The 22,209-nt window shown below is 38.3% G+C and overlaps 1 protein-coding gene across 1 annotated transcript in view; it reads right to left on the reverse strand.

Annotated features, from left to right (window-relative positions):
- The window catches only part of scarb2a (scavenger receptor class B, member 2a), a 36,872-nt gene that overhangs the window by 9,315 nt on the left and 5,348 nt on the right, over positions 1 to 22,209 (reverse strand). Inside the window, exons 2-7 of the mRNA XM_057831945.1 lie at positions 12,608 to 12,765; positions 12,391 to 12,538; positions 6,186 to 6,380; positions 5,889 to 5,980; positions 3,048 to 3,167; positions 2,656 to 2,834 (exon numbers count right to left, since the gene is read on the reverse strand). Of these exons, the coding sequence (XP_057687928.1) occupies positions 2,656 to 2,834; positions 3,048 to 3,167; positions 5,889 to 5,980; positions 6,186 to 6,380; positions 12,391 to 12,538; positions 12,608 to 12,765 (892 nt within the window). The remainder of the gene's footprint in view (positions 1 to 2,655; positions 2,835 to 3,047; positions 3,168 to 5,888; positions 5,981 to 6,185; positions 6,381 to 12,390; positions 12,539 to 12,607; positions 12,766 to 22,209) is intronic.

Consider the following 22,209-nt stretch of genomic DNA (forward strand, 5'->3'; position numbering starts at 1 on the left):
TTCATGGGCCAGGAAATCATTCTACGATATTCTACAGAACAACCAATAACCAGAAAGACAAGCTTTTTTCATCCTTCTGCTGTGAGTTTTTCAGTGGTAGATGTCCAGTCCATTTGAACTGGAAGGGTGGCAGCGAAAGAACATTCATTTACGTCTATGGCCGTGAATGGCAGCCAATGAATGGCAATTTGTTAATTTTGGGGCATTTCACATCATATCCTATGGATTTACGGGTCAATTCCTGTTGATTTTGGGGCATGTATGGGTTAATGGCAGCTAACATAGACACTATTCTCATGGAAGAATTTTTGGTTTTATTAGCAGGAGCAAATTAATAATCATTTGAGCTACAAAGTATCGCGATATAGCACCTTTTTGATATTTTGTCACACCCACGGTTACACGTCAGTGCTTCTCACCAAAACACCACACTGCTGAGTGGCCGAGAACCGTAGACAAACGGGAAAAAAAATCTTCCAAAACTGTCAAATTTGAGGTCAACATCAAGGAAGAAAGTTGACTGCAGCTCTTTTTTTCTCCGGATGCTCACTACACTCTCTGTTGTGTGATGATACGTGATCACTTTGCATGGCAAGCATCTATCGCTTTTGGCATGCTCCAGACCAATGACAGCGAGCCAATAGTCGCTTTTAACCAATGCTCTGGCAGTTTTTCTTATATGTAGGAAAAACAAAGTACTAGAGGAAAATGTCGGTGGTTTGGATATATTTAAGCTCAATCTCTGTCGCGTACAATGGCTGCACGCAAGATTTGCGGCCTTAAAGTTTGGAGAGGTGGAGTTAAATCAGCCAGTTGCAATACCGCAAACCTGATAAAACATTGGAAGACGAAACGTGAACACAAAGAGTTTGAGACTGCAACAGCAGGACTGCTATCCAGAGGAAGGGTGCAAGACTGGAGCAACAATCTCTGGTCAGTTCAGCTCGTCTACTTTACTTTTATTGTCTTTTACTGAAAGAAAACCCGCAGTAATTTGAGACCCGTTTCAAAAGTAGGGTTGCCACCTTTCAGAAATAGAAATAAGAGACGCTTTCCTCACGCCCAAAGCTGTATAGGCGACAAAAAAAAAAAAAAAAAAAAAAAAAAAAGGGACATCCCCAAAACTCTTAAAATGCATATTTCAAAGGACGCCTGGCAAGCCTATTCAAAAGTGACGTAAGCAAAGTAAGCCAAGCTAAGTGGCTAAGTGTGTGTTGCTGCTGGTGCCCAGAGAGGGAGGCTAAGTGAGAGAAAGGATGCTGTGGTTAATTATTATTACTTATAATTTAATGAAAGTTACACTGTTTGGCATTTGAGGGCCAAAACTCAGGGTTTAAAAAAGTTGAATAATTATTCATTCATTGTATTTTTACTTTTGTTACTGTTGGGCTAGTGTTATACATATTTTAATTTCACGAATTTAACACTATTTTGGCCTTTGAGAGCCAAAGGTTTATTTAACTATTGTCACCCATACCAGGTATGCAATAAAAAGTTCTATTGACACTTTGTGTGTATGATATGTATAAATAAATTTCGAACAAAGTGGTATCTGTATTGGTCGATACTGCACAGCCAGGTATCGGTTTTGGGGCCCAAAAAAAATGGTATCAGTGCCACACTATTTTAAAGTATTTATTTATTTATTTATTAAAAAACTGCTGAAGGGGCTTTTTTTCTTCAAAATTGTGTATATCTCAAATTAAAAAATATGTAAAGTAAATAACTAATGTGTGAGCCACAGTTATTAGTACTTGTTAAATCAGGACAGGTGCCTGTTCTTTTTTTTGCACAGTAGTCCAATACTCTAATCAGTGATAAACTGAAAGAATGCAAACAGCAGAGTCCAGAGGTGAGCATGTGTAATGTGTGTCAGGGATGCTCCCCACACTCTTATCGCAACAATTGCTCTCCACTCAACAATGTCAAATAATCCAATCATTGCGACACGCGCGGGGTTCGCCGCTGTTAATCATTCAACCGCCCAGTTAAAAATCTAGCCGGATATACCAGCTCGCGCTGGGGGGGGGGGGGGTCAATTGAGGCCGGTGGAGGGTTAGAAAGATTTAAAGTCTGTATTTATATAATCAACACCTTTTTCAAGCTGATGATTGACAATGGAAGTGTATTTCCAAGTATAATTGACCTAAATTGCTTCGCTCAAAAAGTGAGCTTTACGTAGCAGTTACGAACGATATTTGAATGAACTCAATGTCAGCAATCTTGAGTTCAATTTGACAGCAATTGCAGGGCTGTTTAGGGATTTGACTTATAGCCACAAATATTGAACATTGAGCAATCATAATTGTTAAAAAAAACGCTCGTGAGAGTATAGTTTAAGACGAAAAACCGCTACTTTTTTTCTCTCACTTTGGACTTCGGTACTTTGGGTGCAGCAATATATTGATATGGTGATGTATCAGGATACTTTATATCCCAATAAGTTATCTATAGGCTCCCACCAAGAACAAAACAAAAACAAACAAAACCAAGATATTTTCATCCTTCTGCTTTGAGTTTATCACTAGTAGACATCCATTCCATTTGAACTGGGAGAGTGGCAGCGAATGAACATTCCCCCCCTCTCCCCACCCCACTAGAAATGTTGCAACCCTAGTGGTACTGCATATGGTCAAGTGACAGAATTGAGATTACCTTGGCGACAAACGCTAACTTTGAGCACGCCCGTGCCTAGACAGTCTCCCGCAGGAACGCAGAATCCTTCATTGGCCGGGTTGTCCACAGGGCTCATGAGCACGTCACTGGGGGGCGCGAAGCGGTATGCCTGGATGCCTTTCACTTCCACATCCTTCACATAGGCCAGATGGATGGACCTGCCACAAAGACATATTCGTACACTCAGTTTAGGAAGTCATCTTCAAAATATTTCCTGTGGATCATCCTCCTACTTCAGGGTGTGTCCACATTTGTCACACAAGTTCTGAGAAAAGTCCTTATCAGGGATTTGCGATAGCATATTTGCCTCTATTTCTGGTTCTCTGACAGTAAACTGGGGCGGGAGTGGACACCACTTGGAGCGCGCATACCTGCAAAGATCGGCGGCGAAGATGTAAAGCAGCTCGTTTCTGTTGATGAGCGGGTGGAAGACGGCGCCATCCGTGCCGTTGATCATGTTACTTTGGTTGGATGACCAGAAGGTCATCTCTCTGCGTACAAAGAGAAAAAAGAAATGGTGTGTTTACATCCTAATGTTAAGTCAATCACTGCCATTAATAGAAAGACGTCAAATCCATTTGATCGGTGATGGCTGGCATTTAACGATCGCGTCTCCTGTGTCTGCATTTGTCTAAAACATGGTACAACAGAAGGGAGATTTCTTCCCTATTGCACAGCACTATGACGACATGGGCCATTTTTATATCATGATATAATACATTTTTAATTACTTGTTGGAAGATTAGACAACATTCATGACAACTTTCCCCGCCACTCATTTTATGATTGAATTGATATTAAACTGACCTACCACAAATGTTTAATGTATGAAGTAGTGTTTCACCCTAAAACTATCCAGTGTAAACAAAAGTGGCACAGGAGAATACATATATTCTTATATTTGAACAAAAATATCATTATCTGCGAACACTTTCAAGAGTACTGTTTACTACCTCTATGTGGTCATACGTATCATATTTGATACGTACATTTTGAGCAATGTGATATTTTTTTTTACCCCTCTAGAAAAACCTGACGTATCATATAAATATGATGAAAACTAAGAAAAATTATATTTGATTTTTTTCAATTGTAATTTTGTATTAATACAGGACTGTATATCTTAGTGTAGAGCCCAATTTTAGCTGTATTGTCAGTAACTGCCAATACTTGTGACAAGTGTTTGTTTTTTTTAACTTATAAGATCATCATATCATCATCAATCATAAATTAATTTTGATATTGGAACAAATTGTGTTGTCTCTGTTCTATGTGAATTATATGCGTTATCATTTTCAAATGTCTTGCATGCATCACTCATGTACAGTTGCAACAAAAGTCATATTTTGATGTGATAAAAAGTAATAAACATACAGACACAAGGTTGAATTTTTACAGGATTAACTCCCCCCTCCCCAAATTATTACAATTAGGCATTTATTTATTTTAATATTTAAGAAAAAACACATTTTGGCACATTTTGTAAAAACACTGCACATTTCTGATGTTTGGCTATGTGGTAAATTTTTTTCTTCCTGTTTTTGTTCCCATTCCTTTTTACGGATGCTTTTTAATCCCGCTGACATCGACAGATGGAAAATCTATTTGCTGTGGGGTGGCTAATATTGAATGATCATGTCTGAGTGCCACTGACGGCAATAGACGTCCAATCGATTCAGCGATCGTCCGATCTGACGCTAATCTCCATGCGAAATATCAATGTTATGAAGGTATTGCGGGCTTTTTTTTAATCATTATTGTCATTTCCGCTTTGGAAAACATTCAACATATAGTGATGGCTGTTTTTAATAAGAGTTTCTGACAGTAAAACAAAGCAGGTATGTGATGTCTTTCCTACAGTCACTAGTTTGCTGAAAAAGGGCTTTTACGGATCCTGAAGTGTGACATGCACTTGATTTATTGGCGTCCCTTCAATTCTGACGACCTGGATCCACTCAAAGTACAAAGTTACAGCGGACAGCCAAACATTCATTTTGCAATCTTGTTCCACTTTTGAATCCATGGGGCAAAGGACCCCACCGCAAAGTTGTGTAACTCGGCAAATACTGGGAATCGCCAAGCGTGATTGTCTAGTGAAATGGGTCATCCCTGAATTTGAGGACGTTGGACATCCCACCTTTCAGATTTTAAACCATCCACATGCATGCAATTAAGATGAAAATGTACTTGTCCAGAGATGGAATCTAAAAAATTGAAACAAAAACTAGAGGAGTACTAGTAATAGTTCTGACCTCTGTGACCTTTGACCCTTTTCTCATTATATCATCAACTCACCAAATTTGAGTTGAACAAGCTAATCCGTTAACAATTTATCGTGAAATAGATGCTTGGGATTTATTATGTGAGCATTAATATTATTAATATATCGCAATACAATTAGCCATAACATGTTAAGCCCACGACCGCATATATCGGTATCGGTTTGATATTGGTATCGGATTTTTGGAGTTGGACAAAATCGGGATATCGGTTAAAAAGTCGTTATGGGACAACGTTGATAATTACCTTGTATTACATACACATTATGTGTATTACATACACTTCACAAAAGGAAAAGGAAGTGGCCGAACATCAACAGGAAATGACGTGAAATGTCCTAAAATTAACTCGTTGCCTGGCATTGGCTGCCACTGACGGCCATAGACGTCCAATCCGTTTGAAGGTGGGAGGGTTGGCAGCGTTCATCCGCTGCCACCCTCCCAGTTAAAAGGATTGGACGTCCACTACTGATAAACTCAATTCACAGCAGGATTATTTGAAGCCACCTGATTGGACGTCTAGCACCGTCAATGACAGTAAATGAGTTTACCAATCTTTGGTTCATTCGCTGAAAAGAGCCAAATAATTGGCCGTCTATCATCGTCAATGGCACTGAAAGAGTTAATTACATAGGTAGTTTTGTCCTTTTGGTCAGCAGTAACAACTAGCTAAACAGCTAGCTTCAACTCCTGAGAAATAGCTAACACTGGAACAGATTTGCACTATTGTGACTGAACAATTTGTTATTCTGACAATACTAGGTATGTGATATTTCCAATAAAAAAATGTTACCATTGATCAAATCAAGCCTTTGATAGTTTTAATGACGAACATTTAGCAAAATATTAGAAATGTCAAGGCCTATTTTTCAATAATTTCGACACAAAAACGTCCTCAAATTCTGGAATGACCCGAATATTCCCTAAATTTACCTGAGGCCGTTCCACGTGTCGATTTTGCCGTAGTCCATGTAGTCCTGCTCGCCAGTGTTGAAGACAAACTCCCCTTCGTGGGTTCCGTTTTTCTGCCAAAAGAAAGCCAGACGTGTCGAGACACGAAGTGCATGCTACCGACTCACTCAGTCAGAACGAGTTTGCGTCCTAGCGCTTAATGAGCGCCCGGAGAAACACCGCTTTGTTTACGGGTGATGCCGACCACCCCCCTCTGGCGCTCCAAATTAAAAACGGGGACTGAGGGATGGGGGTCAATCCTGGATCGGCGGCGTTTACCTTCCACATGAGGCCAAAGTACTCGTCCACGTCGGGTTTCATGGAGTGGATCTTGGTGAGGATGGGGTCCTTGAAACCCCAGAGGTACTCGTGCACCGTGCGCGTGGTGAACAGCTCGGCGCCCAAGCTTTTGATGTAGATGGAGATGAAGCTGCGTAGGAAGAAGGAGTACGAGTTGAGCTCGTTCATCACCACCTAGTGGAAAGGGGGAAGTTAAATGTCATTACATATCAAAGTTTGTTAACCTTATTTACTTTCATTGACGGTGATAGATGTTCAATCTGTTCGGATGTAATCAATGATCGCTCATGTGTAGGGCTGCAACTATCGATTATTTTAGCAGTTGATTAATCGATGAACTAATTAGTTCGAATAATCGAGTAATCTAGGGTGACCAAACGTCCTCTTTTGCCCGGACAAGTCCACTTTTCACGTCCTCTCCGTAGTGTCCGGCCGGGTTTTATAAATTCATGAAAATGTCTGGTTTTCATGATTTTTCACGGGACCAATTTGAAGAGAATCCTGCCAGCCGCTGGGGGGCAGCGCCTGCCTGCGTTCACACGGCTCCTACTAGTAAGGGGAGAAGGAATAGTTGTTCTTGTTTTTTGTTGGCAGTTTACCTCTTGTATCACGGGGCATTACAGCCATTAACTAAGTTGACGGTTTGGCAAGAGAGCAGGCAGGTACAGATTACAATAAGGAGTAGTTCTAAGAGACATTTATGCTGTTGTAATTTGTAAAAAATGTTTAATTGGCACGTAGCCTGTGTGTATTGACTGGACTTCATTTCCATGGGTCTGCATTATATTATTTTTTTATCATTATTTTTTTATTTTTATTTTTTTTTTTCTTTGTTTTATTTTTTTAAGAACCATAAAGCCTGTTGAGTAACCTGTAACCTGTTGAGTGGAAAATTTTCTCCATATAGCATATGTATATATTAGTGATGCACGATAATACATTTTTCAACCGATACCGATAACCGATAATTTCCTCCTCATTCCAACCGATAACCGATAATGTCAAGCCGATAATTCTATTAAAAGATTAATGTAAAATTTTAAAGTAACGTAATTTCCCGAATATAACGCGCACTTTTTTTCCCCAAAATGAACTTGTAAACTCATGGTGCGCATTATAAACGGGTACATGGATGGAGACAGAAATATATATGTATTACATATATATGTAAACCGATTTTTTTTCATTGACACGGCCACGTTGTGTTGAAGAAACGTATGCGGCGACCCATTGCCGACCATTACGGTACGTGACGTCACCATTTTGTTTCGGTAATACTTCACTCTAATCGGCCGAATGATTTCGTCTGTGTTAAATTCTGCTTTTTTCACTCTTCATAAAGCACAGAATTTAGTTTCTTGAACTCATTTGAGTCGACGTTTATTGCAGCTCCGAAATTCGGACCATAACAAATGTAACGACACACACTTCCTGTGTCCGTCAACTATATCGGTCCCTCGGGAAACTCAAACCCAAATAACAATAGTTCCTTTTGTTACTGTCGTGTTGACAGCGATGAGCTCTCACGGATTTCCGACTTACGTTCTCACTTTCATTTTAGCGTATCAATCCATGGAAGAAACATTTATTCATCATGAGGAAACGAGCAAGTTATACAGCAGCCTTTAAAAGAAAAGTCACATCTGTTTTGTTTTCTCCTAGATTCTGGTAAGTTGGAGAAGTTGTCAAATCATATTATTACCGTAAATATTGTCAGTTTACGGTAATGTTTTGAACTACCAATGTGCTATGCTTGTGCTGTGTTTCACCAGTCAGTAAAATGACATCTCTGTATCTGTACACGAGCTCTGTTTTCTTTTATTCTTCTATTTATTGGTGCTAAAATTAGGGTGCGCGTTATAAACGGGTACAATAATTTCCCCTAGATTTTACAAGTAAATTTGGGGTGCGCATTATACACGGGTGCGCCTTATATTCGGGAAATTACGGTATACACAAAAGAAAATATTACTGTGCAAAAATATAATTTATTGCTCTTTTTTTCAACATAAAATATGAACAAGTCGTCAGTTCAAACATCTAAATAATGACAGATTGTCTGACATTGTGTAATGGTAAACTTTTGGCAACAATTACTTACAGAGTAAATACCGAAGTTGCACGAAAATGCCTTTAAAAGTAGGCCATTCCTAACATATATAACATTAATACACTGCAAAACACACCTCCTTAAAACTAGTCAGTTTTAAGTGTAAATCTATTGGCAATAAGTGAAATTATCTGCCATCGCTTCAAGTGTATTTCTCTCAGATTTCTTGGAAGAAAAATAGCTAGCTGAAAATAATCTTTAACAGCCTTGTTTTAAGCAATACATTATTAAACTTAAATCTAAAAAAAACAAAAACTTGGAAGAAGGAAAGATTTTGAATAATATTTGTGGCTATATAACTTTGATTTAACAATTTGATTATCTACTGTGACTTTAATTGATCAGAGAAATAAGTTACATAATTTGAAAAGTAATTGCTAATGTTATATGCTTTGTTGCACACTGTCAAAATGATTAACTCAAAAGAGCGAGATGTCAAGTACCCATTCTGCAGCGCTTTGTTTACATTTGCGGCTTTCACGACATTTGCTTTACAACAGCTAAACTGATACACGGCAGTACTATTTGGACGGAGTTGGAGCTCGCATCCGCGTGCGTGTTGTTTTGTGCCTGAGTTTTGTTAAGCCGAAAATAAAGGCAGCGTTACAAAGTCATCTGACCGCTCGTCATTTTACATACTGAATGCATTATTGACTGGCTGACTTCATTTTCTCCATGTTTAAATTATCATCTAACCACTGTGCCGTCATGATAAGCTTGCTTACTGGACATCACTTTTTCATGAAGAATGGTGGTCGTATAAACTGCATTATTTTTTTAATCCAGGGCTTTGGTTCTCGGGTCATTTAGGTAAAACAAAAACAAACAAAAAAAATGTGTCTCGTCTTGGCGGCGGCGGCAGCTACGTTCGTATCGGATAATCCGCCCGCCCCGGCCGGTTTGCCGCGGCGTATTTGGGTCCTGGCTCTGCTCGCACGCCGTCGGGGAACGCTCGAGAAACCGGGGTGTTCGCCGTAGGTCCCGAAGCCGGGTAACCGGGCTCGGCCCGCCCCGCCTATGGCGAGGCGGCGGCGGCCTGCCGGACCGGCCAAAGCGGCAGGCTCCGTCGGAAGACGGCTACTTCCCGGCTATTTGTCTCCAGTCGTGCCGGTGTTTAGCCTTAGATGCGAATTTACCTCCCGCCTTGGGCTGCATTCCCAAACAGCCCGACTCTGTATTATCACAAGCACCGTAGTTTTAGCTTGTGTTTACAATAGCCTTAGCATTCCCGCTAGCAGCAGCCTCGTATTCGTTCCAAAAATCTTTGTGATGCAGTTTTAAATGGCTGCTGGGTTAGTGGTTTTGAATGAGGACGCTTTCTTTCTGCCTCGTGGAACTTCTACGGTACATGTTTCGCAGATGGCGAGAGCTTCGTTTTGTTAGTAACAGCCGCCATAATATTCAACTACTTCTTGTTGTGTAACTCCGCCTCCTCAACCCCTCCTCCCTCATGGGCTTCAGAGAGGGGAGGGGTTGAGGAGGCGGCGTGTTGAATTCTTCAGTCGGGCAAATTTGGAGGCTAAATCAAGTATATAATTATCGGATTGCATTATCGGTTTAATTTTTTATTATCTGGATTAATTGTGTGACGTCATAATTGCCATTATCGGCCGATAATTATCGATGACCGATATTATCATATATCTTTAGTATATATATATATATATATATATATATATATATATATAGATGTATAGATGGATAGCTAGATAGCTAGATAGATTTAAAAAAAAAAAATTTAATAAAACTGAATTTTTCTATCCAGACGGAGTACGCACACTTTAAATATATTAAAGTGATCTAGGCATCTTTGAGTGAACTTCGAGTAAAACTCAAGGATCTCGAGGCCAGGCCGAGTGTCCTCTTTTTTGGAAATCAAAATGTGGTCACCCTAGAGCAGGGGTGTCCAAACTTTTTGCTAAGGGGGCCAGATTTGATGTGGTAAAAATGTGGGGGGCCGAACTTGGCTGACGTCCTTTAGATTAGAACAATATATTTGAGCAAATTTTAGCAAGCCATTCTGTGTGTCACATTTGCTTTATTAATGTTTTTTCTTTATTGATAATTTCAACAATCTCACAGTTAGCCTTAGTGGCGTTCTCTTTCAACTCTTGGCCTCTTGCAAAATACTGCTGCTGTGAAATTACACTAGCTTCAAGTTGCTTCAATAATCCGCTGCGACTCTTCCCTGTAATCTTGTCGTACATGTTAGTGTGTTTTTTTTTTGGGGGGGGGTATCGCCTCACATTCAACTCTTTAAAAACAGCGACTGTCTCTTTGCAAATGAGGCAGACACAGTTGCGTATTTTAGTGAAGAAATTGTCCAATTTCCACTTATCCTGTCGCCATTTTAGAAAATTGGAAGTAAAGGGTCACACGGGGTAATGTTGCTTAGAGTGCTGCTGCCTTTTAGTGGGTAAATGAGGAGCAGCATTTAGTGTGTAAGCTACTTCATATGCTGGTAGCAGTACTGCTGACCATTTTATTATGCGGGTCAGACGTTATTGATTTTACAACAGAGGCTGGGGGCCGGATGAAATTTGACCACGGGCCGCATTTGGCCCCCGGGCCGGACTTTGGACATGCCTGCCCTAGAGTAATCTGATAAGAAACGTAGAAAATTAAAATACCTCAGCCTCAAATGGTATAAAAAAATAATAAATGAGGATCTAAATAGAAGAAAAGAAAAATTGGCTAACTTACATAGTCACAGTCCGCTAGATTAAATGGTATAAAATGCTATTTTTTTCCCCCCAATGGTTCAAACACATATTACAACAAAAAACACAGCTAACTATACCAATAAACTAAATTACGAATGCATTGAAAAAACATTAGCTCAAGCAAAAACTTATGTTGGTCTTAACAGGGAGCAGCTGAATGAGTTATGTCATATTCACTATCACCACTAGAGGGCAGTTTATCCACCCAAATCAGTAGAACTAAATGCAAACACTTTCAAAACAAACCATTACAACACCACTTTAACGAATACTCGGCGCAGCTAAATTTAATTTGAATTTTTTTTTTTTTTTTTTTTTTTTTTTAAATTAAATAATCGAATTAGTGGAGTTAATAGATCAATTGTTGCAACACTAATCATGTGTTTGTGCCATTGACAGTCATAGACGTTCGATCCATCTGGACCAGAGGGGCTGGCAGCGATCGAAATATCGCCTGCCCCTCAACGTCAGCCAATGGGTTCATTGTGATAGAGCTGCACAACATTTCATTTTCTATATTTGGATAAAATCCATAACAGGGTTTCTACAGGAATAAGCAAATTTCATTTAATGATTTTTAACGCCACTTTAAACTAAGTCAATGCCCATGCCCAACTGCAGATAGTTTCACACTCACAAACTAAGTAGAGTTGTACGATAATGACTTTTTAACCGATATCTCGATATTGTCAAAAAATCTGATACAGATGTCAAACCGATACCAATATATGCCGTTGTGGGCTTAACATATTATGGCTAATTGTGTTGTGATGCCGCACTGGATACTTCAATAATGATAAATGTAAAATGTTCAAATTGAATGTAGAAGTCGTCTACCTTTGTAAAAGGGCCGGTCACAACTTAGCACACCTTCTCCTTATTTTTCACAGATTGTTTATTTGGAAAACTATGAAGTCGTCATTAAAAATAGCATTACATTTTTTTTTTAAAAATATTTTGAATCTAAACGAATATACATTAGGGGTGTAACAATACATCGAAAAGCTGATATATCGCGATACTTTGTAGCCCAAAAAGTTATCGATATGCTCCCACTAAGAATTGACATATCGTTTTAAAAAGATGTCACTGATTGAAAAAAGGAACCAGCAGTTTGCTACCAAACTCCTCCATTAGAATAGTGTCTATGCTAGCTCACTGGCTGCCATTGATGGCGCTAGATATCCATTTCATTTTGACCGGATTGTAGGTCTATTGCCGTCAATGGCACTGAAACTAGACCATTCACAGTCTTTTGTGGATACTTACAGGTCACTTCCTGTTCATTTTAGGGTATTTACAGGTTGTACATGTAAAAACTTGTTCTACTGGCAAGAAAATGGCAGCTTACCACTAAGGGGATGTTAATGGTCCTGAGCACGTCCACTTCGGGGTCGCCCACCGACTTCTCCCGCATGAACACGAAGGTCTTAGGGTTGAGGGCATACACTTTGGTCCCGTTTTCCAGGAAAGTGACATTCTCCCTGGGCCTATACTCCCTGGATCAGGAAATTGACAGGTCGCGTGTCGTACACTGTCCAATAAAGTTCGGAAGGACGTGGCATTACCTGTAGGTGTATGGTCCAATCTGCTGGACGGAGGCCTTGCCGCCCGCTAGGAACACCTCCGGGTTGGTGACGTTAAAGAAGTAGTACTCCATGTAAACAGGCGGGGGAGGGTTCTTCCAGGACTCGAACATTTGGCTCTTCTCTGTTAGTGTTATTTCCTAAACGCAAAGAAAGACTTGTTACAGAGTAAACTCAAAGCTTGAAAACAATACTTCATCAAGCACTTAGGAGAGGCGAATCCTCCTGTTGCAAATGGATTGGACGTCTAGCGCTGTCAATGGCAGCCAATGAGAATAAAAAGTAAAATTTGTTTCTCCTGTGGCCAGGACGCACCCGCCCATCAATGAGTTTGACACTTGTAGACGTCCAATCTATTTGAAGTGGGAGAGTGGCAGCAAATGAACGACTGTTCATTTGCTGCCACCCTCCCACTTCAAATGAATTGGATGCCTAGTGTTGTCAATAGCAGCCATTTAGTGAATAGCAAAAAAAAAAAGTTGAGAAACAAGTTAGTCATATAGATAGATAATGCATCGATTTGATGGGAACTTCCCACCCTACCAACATGACTACCCTGGAGCCATTTTGGTAGGGGCGATGAAAGGTTTTTTCATCCTTCTGCCGTGAATTCTAATGAATATCACGAGTAGATGTCCAAAACATTTGAAGCGGAAGGGTATCGGCGAATGAACATTCATTGGCTGCCAGTCCTCCAACTTTAAATGGACTGGACATCAAACACCGTCAATGACAGATAGTGAGTTAACAGTAAGGGCGTAGTTTTGCATAGGGACAGTAGGGGCATAACACTACCAATTTTTCAGGATGCTCAAATTGTCCCCACTAACTTTTAAGCAACCTTATTTGCATTATATAATCAGTTCAGTTATATACACGTAGGTAACTTAGATTGTCTTCCCATATGTTGTAAGGATAGAATAGGCCCTACCATTATTAAGTGAATTATTTACATTATGTTCGGACTTACATTTATCCCTTTTCACTTGCTGAATGTGCATTTTTTTCCTCCTTCAAACGAACATTTGATTGGCTAATGACTTGACCCAGCCCTCCCGCCACAAGGACACATACACACTCGTACGGCCCTGACAAGATTCATGTCGACAACATGCCGCCTTCTCTGCCCGCTTAGAAGACAGTGATATTAAAAGTTTTTTTTCCGGCCAGCATTAGCCGCTGTAAGTAATGTAAAAAGACTTCAATGTGATGGAGGTGGGGGAAACGCCACTAATATTGCTACTGAAAGTCTGACCTGCATCAGAGTTAGCATAACATTAAACTGTGTGAACTGCTAACCTGCAAAACTACTGCGGTCAGGCCAGCCTTCACAAGGAACAACGAAGTCAAGCTAGCCGTCCCTCATTTGGATCATTATTTGCATTATGGTAATCACAGATAAACTGGCTTCAGAGTGTCAAATAGGGGTGTGACAAAATATTAAAATATATCGTGATACTTTTCATCCCAAAGGGTTAACAATACGCTAATGTCAAGTATCAATATCGCTTTGAAAAGGTGTCAAGGTTGTAAAAAATAAATAAATAGGGAACCAACAAGTTGGCTGCCATTGACAGCGCTCGACGCCCAATCCGTTAAGACTTGGAAGGGCGAATTAACGTCCATTTATCCGAAACCTGAGCATTACACAGTCACTCTTTCCGATTTCCGGGGCATTTACAGGTCACTTTCGATTTAAGGGCATTTACAGGTCACTTCCTTTTGAGTTTGACTTACTTCCTATTCATTTGGGAGATTCATCGGTCACTTCCTGTTCTGTAACTCAAAATCAACAGAAAGTGACCTGTAAAATTCCCCCAAATCAACAGGAAGTGAACGAAAATCAACAGGTAATGACCTGAAATGGCCCAAAATTACCTCGTTGCCAGGCATTGGCTGCCACTGACGGCCTTAGAAATGGGAGGGGCCCGTTTGAAGAGGAAGGGGGTCATTCGCTGCCACCCGCCCAATTCAAATGGATTGGACATCTACTAGTGATAAACTCATAGTAGAAGGATGATGATAGCGTGTTTTTCTATTTGTTAGTTGTTTGTAGAATATCCTAAAATTATTACCTGGCCAATGCATCGATAATCGTTGTATCGCCATATCGTGAGATCATCGTTATCGTGAGCTTTGTATCGCGTATCGTATCAAGAGATACCAAGAGGTTTCCACTCCTAGTGTCAAATAGATTGAAATAAATCTGTATTGATTTATAGTAACTTTCATGTGTAGTGGTTCAGGTGATACGTTCGATTCAAACCTTGGTTTTCAAAAACTATCATATTTATTATATTATTACGTCCCTATCTATAAAGAATTCAGGAATTTAAGCATTTATTCACAAGAATTTTCATCGTAAAAAGCTCTTTGTGGTGATAAGGCGGCGCCACAGTGGCTTAAAAACAAGCAGCCATTTGACATATTTACGTAAAATAAATGCTAACTGCCAGTTTTCTTTTTTTTTTTTTTTTTTTTGCTTTTAACCAAGAATCAAGACTGTTTTACATCCATATCTATAAAGAATTCAGGGATTTAAGCATTTAATCACAAGAATTTTTAACATAAAAAGCTCTTTGTCTGTGTGTCCACTGGGTCAGCTTTGACGGAGATAGGCCCATTATTAATCGGCCCTGCCAATATATTATGAAGTCTCTGCATAATCATATAGAAACAATCATAATATTACTATTAAGTCATTCAAGAAAAAAAACGTTGCAATCTCTGCCAAAGGTCTATCTCTTTCTGATGTTTAATCCTATATCGCTCATCTTATTTTGGTGGGTTTCTACTTCCTGTTGTTTTTCCCATTCCCTTATACTTAACTCCTGGATGGCTGGCATTGATTGATCATATGTCAATGCCTTTGATGGTGGCTGACGTCCAATCCATTTGGACCTCTAAGTCCAAATGGATTGGACGTCTTTCGCCACCAATGAGTTTGTAGTGCAGTTAGTATATAATATATACAAGATATATTTTTTAATATTATACTGAAACAGGAAAGAACATTAGATTATTATTAGGAAAATTGTGCTTTCATTTCGATATATTGTCACACCTCTAAAATGGATTGTACATCTACCACCGCCAATGACTCTTCAACTTCCTATCAGCTCTTTCTGAGAAGTTCAAGAAGCACAAAGGCTGTAAGGTGCGTCCCGGCAAGCATGGACAAGAACTTGCGTAAAATGAGCCCGCCTACAAAAGCTGGCATGTTTGTTGAAATTACAGCAGCAGGCAAATCAGGCCACTTTTTGTCCCAGAGTCCAAACATGTCAGCAATAAAGTCATGGTTTACTGGCCACTCCTTAATGTACACATACCACAAAAGAGGTTATTTTTAACCACGTGATTGTAATTGATTACACATCCTGCAGTTTGCTGGAAAAGCCGCGTCCGAGCAGTTCATACAGTACATTGTCTCTCACAAGTACTTGCCACTAAACTTAAGGCGCGGCCGCCGCTTCCTGTCAAAGAGAATTTCCGAGCTTGGCAGATGTTTACGGTCGGGTAATTGTTTGTATGGTCGCTCGCGTCCTCGTAACGGCGCTGAGGATAATTGGGAAACCGCAAACCATAAAAATATGGGAAGTTTTACTGTTTTCGTATGATTGGGAAAAACATCCTTTCATTAAATATTTGAAAAAAAATCTGGGGAAAATTAGTTTCTATAAATAAGTACAGTTTCCCAAATACTACTGTTTTTCAAATAATAATAACACTTATCTAATAATATGTGCATCTTTCCTGTTTTAGTATGATATAAAATAATATATTTTCATTAATGTGTTTTTTTTTTTCCTCTACAACTTAAAGCACAATTTTCCTAATACTACCGTTTTTTCCACCAATAATCCACGATTGACATAGGTTTATTCATAATCGAATAATATGGGCTTTTTTTACGGTTTTAGTATTTTATATATATATATATATATATATATATATATATATATATATATATATATATATATATATAAACATTTAATTAAGTATGAAAAATTCTGGAAAAAATAAGAAAAACAACTTTCCTTATTCTATTCTATTTTTTTTTTTTTTTTTCCCAAAAACCTGCAATATACACAATCTTATTATTCAATCTAATGATGTTTAAAGTTAATGTTTTGGTATGATATAAATAAATATTTTCATTGAATATTTAAAAAAAAAAAAATCTAGGAAAATGTTTTTTTTTCTTCTAGAAATAAGGAAATAAAGAAAACATTTTCAAAAATGTACAACACAAATTTGTGAGTAATCTAATAATATGGGTATTTTTCCTGTTTTAGTATAAATTTTAAAAAAATCTTTTCACTGATTATTAAAAAAGAATTTTGTTTCTTTTCTTTTCTGTTTTTCAGAAATAAGGACACAATTTTCCTAAGGTTTTTTTTTTTTTTAAATCTACAATACACACAAATTTGTGAATAATCTCGGCATTTTTAGTATGAATTAAAAAAATAATCTTTTCATTGAATATTCCGGAAAAAAACTGGGAAAATTACGTTTCTAAAAATGAGTACAATTTTCCAAATACTAACCTAGTAATATGTGCATCTTTCCAGTTTTACTATGATATAAAAGAAATATATTTTAATAGCGTGCTGGGAAAAGTGCCTGTGAAGTGTGAATGCTCTGTTTCAGTGCCATTGATGGCGCTAGACGTCCAATCCATATTTGACCCTCCCAGTCAAAACGGAATGTACATATAGCGCTGTCAATGGCAGCCAAATAGTTAATTTATGAAGTCACTGTGTGGTTCATGTACAAAAAAAACTTTTTTAAAGCAACTCTGGTGCATCGAACACCATCAACAAGCAAGTCTCACATTTAATTAAAAAAAAATCTCCTGACATTCTGCCTTTTTAGATGTATCAGCTGAGAGTTTATTTTGTCAGCTTTAAAAAAAAAAAAAAAAATCTGCTGTCGCAAGTTTGCTATGCTACAAAAATGAGGAACTTTTACACTCAACTTGATCTTTCGCAACTGCCGCGACGGAACATTTGACGCCAAAGAAAAACAATGATAAAAATCATGTTTTAAAATCTGCTGCTGCCAGTTTTCAAGCGGTGAAAAAGTTGGAAGTGAAACGATGATTATGTCACGCAAGTTTTTATCAGTGGGTAATGACCAATCGCAGCGCAAATCCTTGGATCGTTTCAAGGTTTCTTTGCCGATTTCTAACATTGTTTGGACAGCTTTAATCGCTAGCGCCCAGGGACGCCGGCAGAGGTTGAAAGAGAAGTTGAGCCAAACAAATCCTAATACATATTAACCCTTTTGATGCCTGAATTTGTTTAACAAATATACATCAAATAGCAAAGGTACATGAAAATAATCATCATAAAAAAAAATTTTAAATAAAAAAAATACATTGTAAAATACTAAAATTAGAAATAATAAAAAGAATAAGAAAACATGATTAGTTAAATAATAATTTTTAAAAAATCAAATTCATGGAAGATTAAGAAAATAGAATAAAACATAGAGAATCAATTTGAAATCTATATTTTAGGATAAAAATATTTAAAAGATTCAAGAACAATTTGGGGAAAGGACAAAAAAAAAAAAAAAATGAGCAATTTATCAATACATTTTCAATGTTTTGACATATACAGTACAGTACAGTACATATACTTATGTTTTTTTAACTAATATTCTATGTTTACTTGTATCTTTTTGATTTTTTTTTTCTTTTTTCTCATTCTTAGTTATTTTTTCAGTTTGCATTGCATTGCATTTCAGGACCTCATTGCAGTAACAAACGTTTAAAACCTTTTGTGTTCAATCTCACTATAGTAATTTTGTTTTACCACAAGAAGTGCAAGTAATGCTTAATTTATCATTTGTGATACATACTAGACAACATGTATGCAAATTAAAAGAAAAAAAACTTTTTATTACTTATTATTTTTTATATTACGTTTAAAAACAACAAAACGCTTTCAAATTTAAAAAATCAGATTTTTCTGTTCAATATTTCTGTGGTCAGGCATTATAGGGTTAAATGACTGTATATTTTTTAATCAATACTAGTTTTTTTTTTGCAATCATGTATTATGTTACGTATATTTGTTAACTTAACAGCAGTCCTACCCGTGACAAACTCATTTCATTTCCCAGCAGAATGATGATTGGACGCCACACGATTGAGCATCTATTATCGTCTATGGCTCTGAAAGAGTTCAACTCTGTGTGAATTTGTTTTAAAAACTTCTTCACTCAATCCGTCAGACAGCCTGTGTTTCCCGTTTTCTGCTTCAAACGTGGTGGTGGTGGTGGAGGGAGTCAGGGGGGCTGCCCTCGGGGGTTGAAAAGGGCAAGAAATTCCTCACATGATTTATGCCTCCTTCCACGCCCTACAGCAAGGATTCGCTAACTTTTTATGGCCGGGGACGCCTTTACAGGGAAGGACTTTTCCAAGGACTCCTAATTCTCTTCATTTGAACTGAGGTCAAGTCATTATAATCATGCAGAAACAAGACTGAAAGAATAGTTTTATTTTTTAGGTGAAATAAGTTGCAATGTTATGAATGAAGTCATTTTTTTTCAGCCCCACCCCCCAGAAAAACACTTTTTGCAGCAATAAAGTCATATTTTGATGTGATTAAAAAGTCATAGTATTAAAGAAGCAAGGTTGATTTTCTCCAAGATATGAAAAAAATAAAGGTCAGAACGCCAAAATGAAGTCTCTTTTCCGAGAAAACTGTCATGTTGAGAATAATCATTCCCAGTGGTGGAATAAATGTGAACAGGGTCCGGTTGCGATGAGCATAAACGGGACCCCCGAGTGGATCGTCTGATGGGACTTGAGGGGCTGGGGGGACTGTGCTGGGGGGCTTACAAAGATATTTTAACACTTAAAACTAGGGGTGTGACAAAATATCGAAATGGCGATATATCGTGATACTTTGTATCCCAAAAGGTTATCGATATGCTCCTGTCAAGAATCAAAATATCGTTTTAAAAAGGTGTCAATGTTAAAAAAAAAAAAAAAAAAAGGAACCATCAATTTGCTACCAAAATCTTCTACTATAATAGTGTCTCAGTTAACTCTAAGGCTGCCAATGACGGTGTTCGACGCCTAACCCATTTAGACTGAGAACGTTCGTTCATTCAAAACGAGAACATTCACAGTCAATCGGTCCGATTTTTGGGGCATTTACTGGTCACTTGCTCTTCATTTTAGGGCATTTAAAGGTCATTTCCTGTTGAGTTTGAGTCACTGCATATTCATTTGGGTGATTCCCAGGTCATTTCCTGTTCTGTAACTCAAACAGTAAGTGACCCATAAAATACCCCAAAATCAACAGGAAGTAACTGAAAATCAACAGGTAAATGACCTTAAATGGCCCAAAATTACCTCATTGCCGCATTGGCTGCCACTGACGGCCATAGACGTTCAATCCGTTTGAAGTGGGAGGGATGGCAGCGAATGAACATTTGAAACGGATTGGACGTCTACTAATGATAAACTCATTCCAATTCACAGCAGACACTTGTTTTTCTGTTTATTAGTTGTTTGTAGAAAATCCTAGACCAATGTACCAATGTATCGATAATCGTTGTATCGCCATATCGTCAGATCATCGTGATCGTCAGCTTTGTATCGCAAATCGTATCGTATCGTGAGGTACCAAGAGGTTCCCACTCCTACTTAAAACACGATATTACAGCTTCATGCCCATTTTACGCCCGCAACCCGGGCCCCTTAGAGGCCCGGGTGCAGTCGCACTCTCAGCACCTCCTTAAGTTCTGTCCCTGGTCATTCCCATCTTTTTGTTGCCAAATCAAAGAATTATATTCCTGTAAAAATGGTGGCAAATTTTCCAAGAACAAAAAATATACAGAAACAAGTTTTAAATAAGTTTGAATGTTATAGTTCTTTGTGGTGTTGTTGTTGTGGAAACAAGTTGTAATGTTGAGAATAAAGTCATTTTTCAAGATCAAGATAGAAAAATGATAGATAAAAGTAATAAATTGTAGTGTTGCACAGATACATTTTTTTGGGGCCACAGATACTGATACACTCTGTGGTATTACCCGGACAATTTATTATTACTTTTTTTTTTTTTTTTAAATATACAATGTTTTTTTTCCCCTTTTTATGACTAAATCGCACTCACTAAAATGTGTAATCATCACTATCATGACTCGGTCAGTCATCACTAGGGTTGTCCGATAAAGACTTTTTACCCAATAACCCGATATTGTCCAACTCCAAACATATCATGGCTAATTGTATTGTGATGCCCCAATGCTTTAATAATGGTAAATGTAACAACTTCTAAGTTTTACAAATAAACATTCGGTGAAAAATTAAACAACAAAATATACTGCAAATTATAAATGTCTATTATTACTTTTCCTAGTGACTATTTCTTTCTGGTAACGCAGTAGCTATATGTGATGAGTTTATAATTCATTCTTTTTCATTTATTGTTCATTTTATTTATGCACCATGAATGCAAATGGACTTTGCTCACTTAAGAAATCCCAAGCATATAGACCCAAGCATATCCGAAGCATATTGGCGACATACAGAGGTCATTCTAAGCATTGCTAATGTGCTAAGCTGTGACCAGACCATGTACAAAGGATGCAGGCTTGTGCATCAACTTACAACCAATGGCGCAAAAACGATATTTTCTGATATTATTTTAAATGCTTTTATCGGTCGGTATTATCGGCCACCCGATAAGTAGTGACTAGAGTTGTCAGATATTAACTAATAGCCTGCCATTGCTAGACGTCCAATCCATTTGAAGTGGGGAATGAACGTACTACTAGTGAATAACTCATTTAAAGGAAACGCTGAAGGATGATTACCATAATTTCCCGAATATAACGCGCACTTTTTTTCCCCAAAATCAACTTGTAAAATCATGGTGCGCATTATAAACGGGTACATGGATGGAGACAGAAATATATATACACTCACCGGCCACTTCATTAGGTACACCATGCTAGTAACGGGTTGGACCCCCTTTTGTCTTCAGAACTGCCTCAATTCTTCGTGGCATAGATTCAACAAGGTGCTGGAAGCATTCCTCAGAGAGTTTGGTCCATATTGACATGATGGCATCACAGAGTTGGTGCAGATTTGTCGGCTGCACATCCATGATGCGAATCTCCCGTTCCACCACATCCCAAAGATGCTCTATTGGATTGAGATCTGGTGACTGTGGAGGCCATTTGAGTACAGTGAACTCACTGTTCAAGAAACCAGTCTGAGATGATTCCAGCTTTATGACATGGCGCATTATCCTTCTGAAAGTAGCCAACAGAAGTTGGGTACATTGTGGTCATAAAGGGATGGACATGGTCAACAATACTCAGGTAGGCTGTGGCGTTCCAACGATGCTCAATTGGTACCAAGGGGCCCAAAGAGTGCCAAGAAAATATTCCCCACACCATTACACCACCACCACCAGCCTGAACCGTTGATACAAGGCAGGATGGATCCATGCTTTCATGTTGTTGACGCCAAATTCTGACCTTACCATCCGAATGTCGCAGCAGAAATCGAGACTCATCAGACCAGGCAACATTTTTCCAATCTTCTATTGTCCAATTTC

The sequence above is a fragment of the Corythoichthys intestinalis genome, chromosome 3 (genome assembly GCF_030265065.1).
Source record: "Corythoichthys intestinalis isolate RoL2023-P3 chromosome 3, ASM3026506v1, whole genome shotgun sequence".
NCBI classification, from domain to species: Eukaryota; Metazoa; Chordata; class Actinopteri; order Syngnathiformes; family Syngnathidae; genus Corythoichthys; species Corythoichthys intestinalis.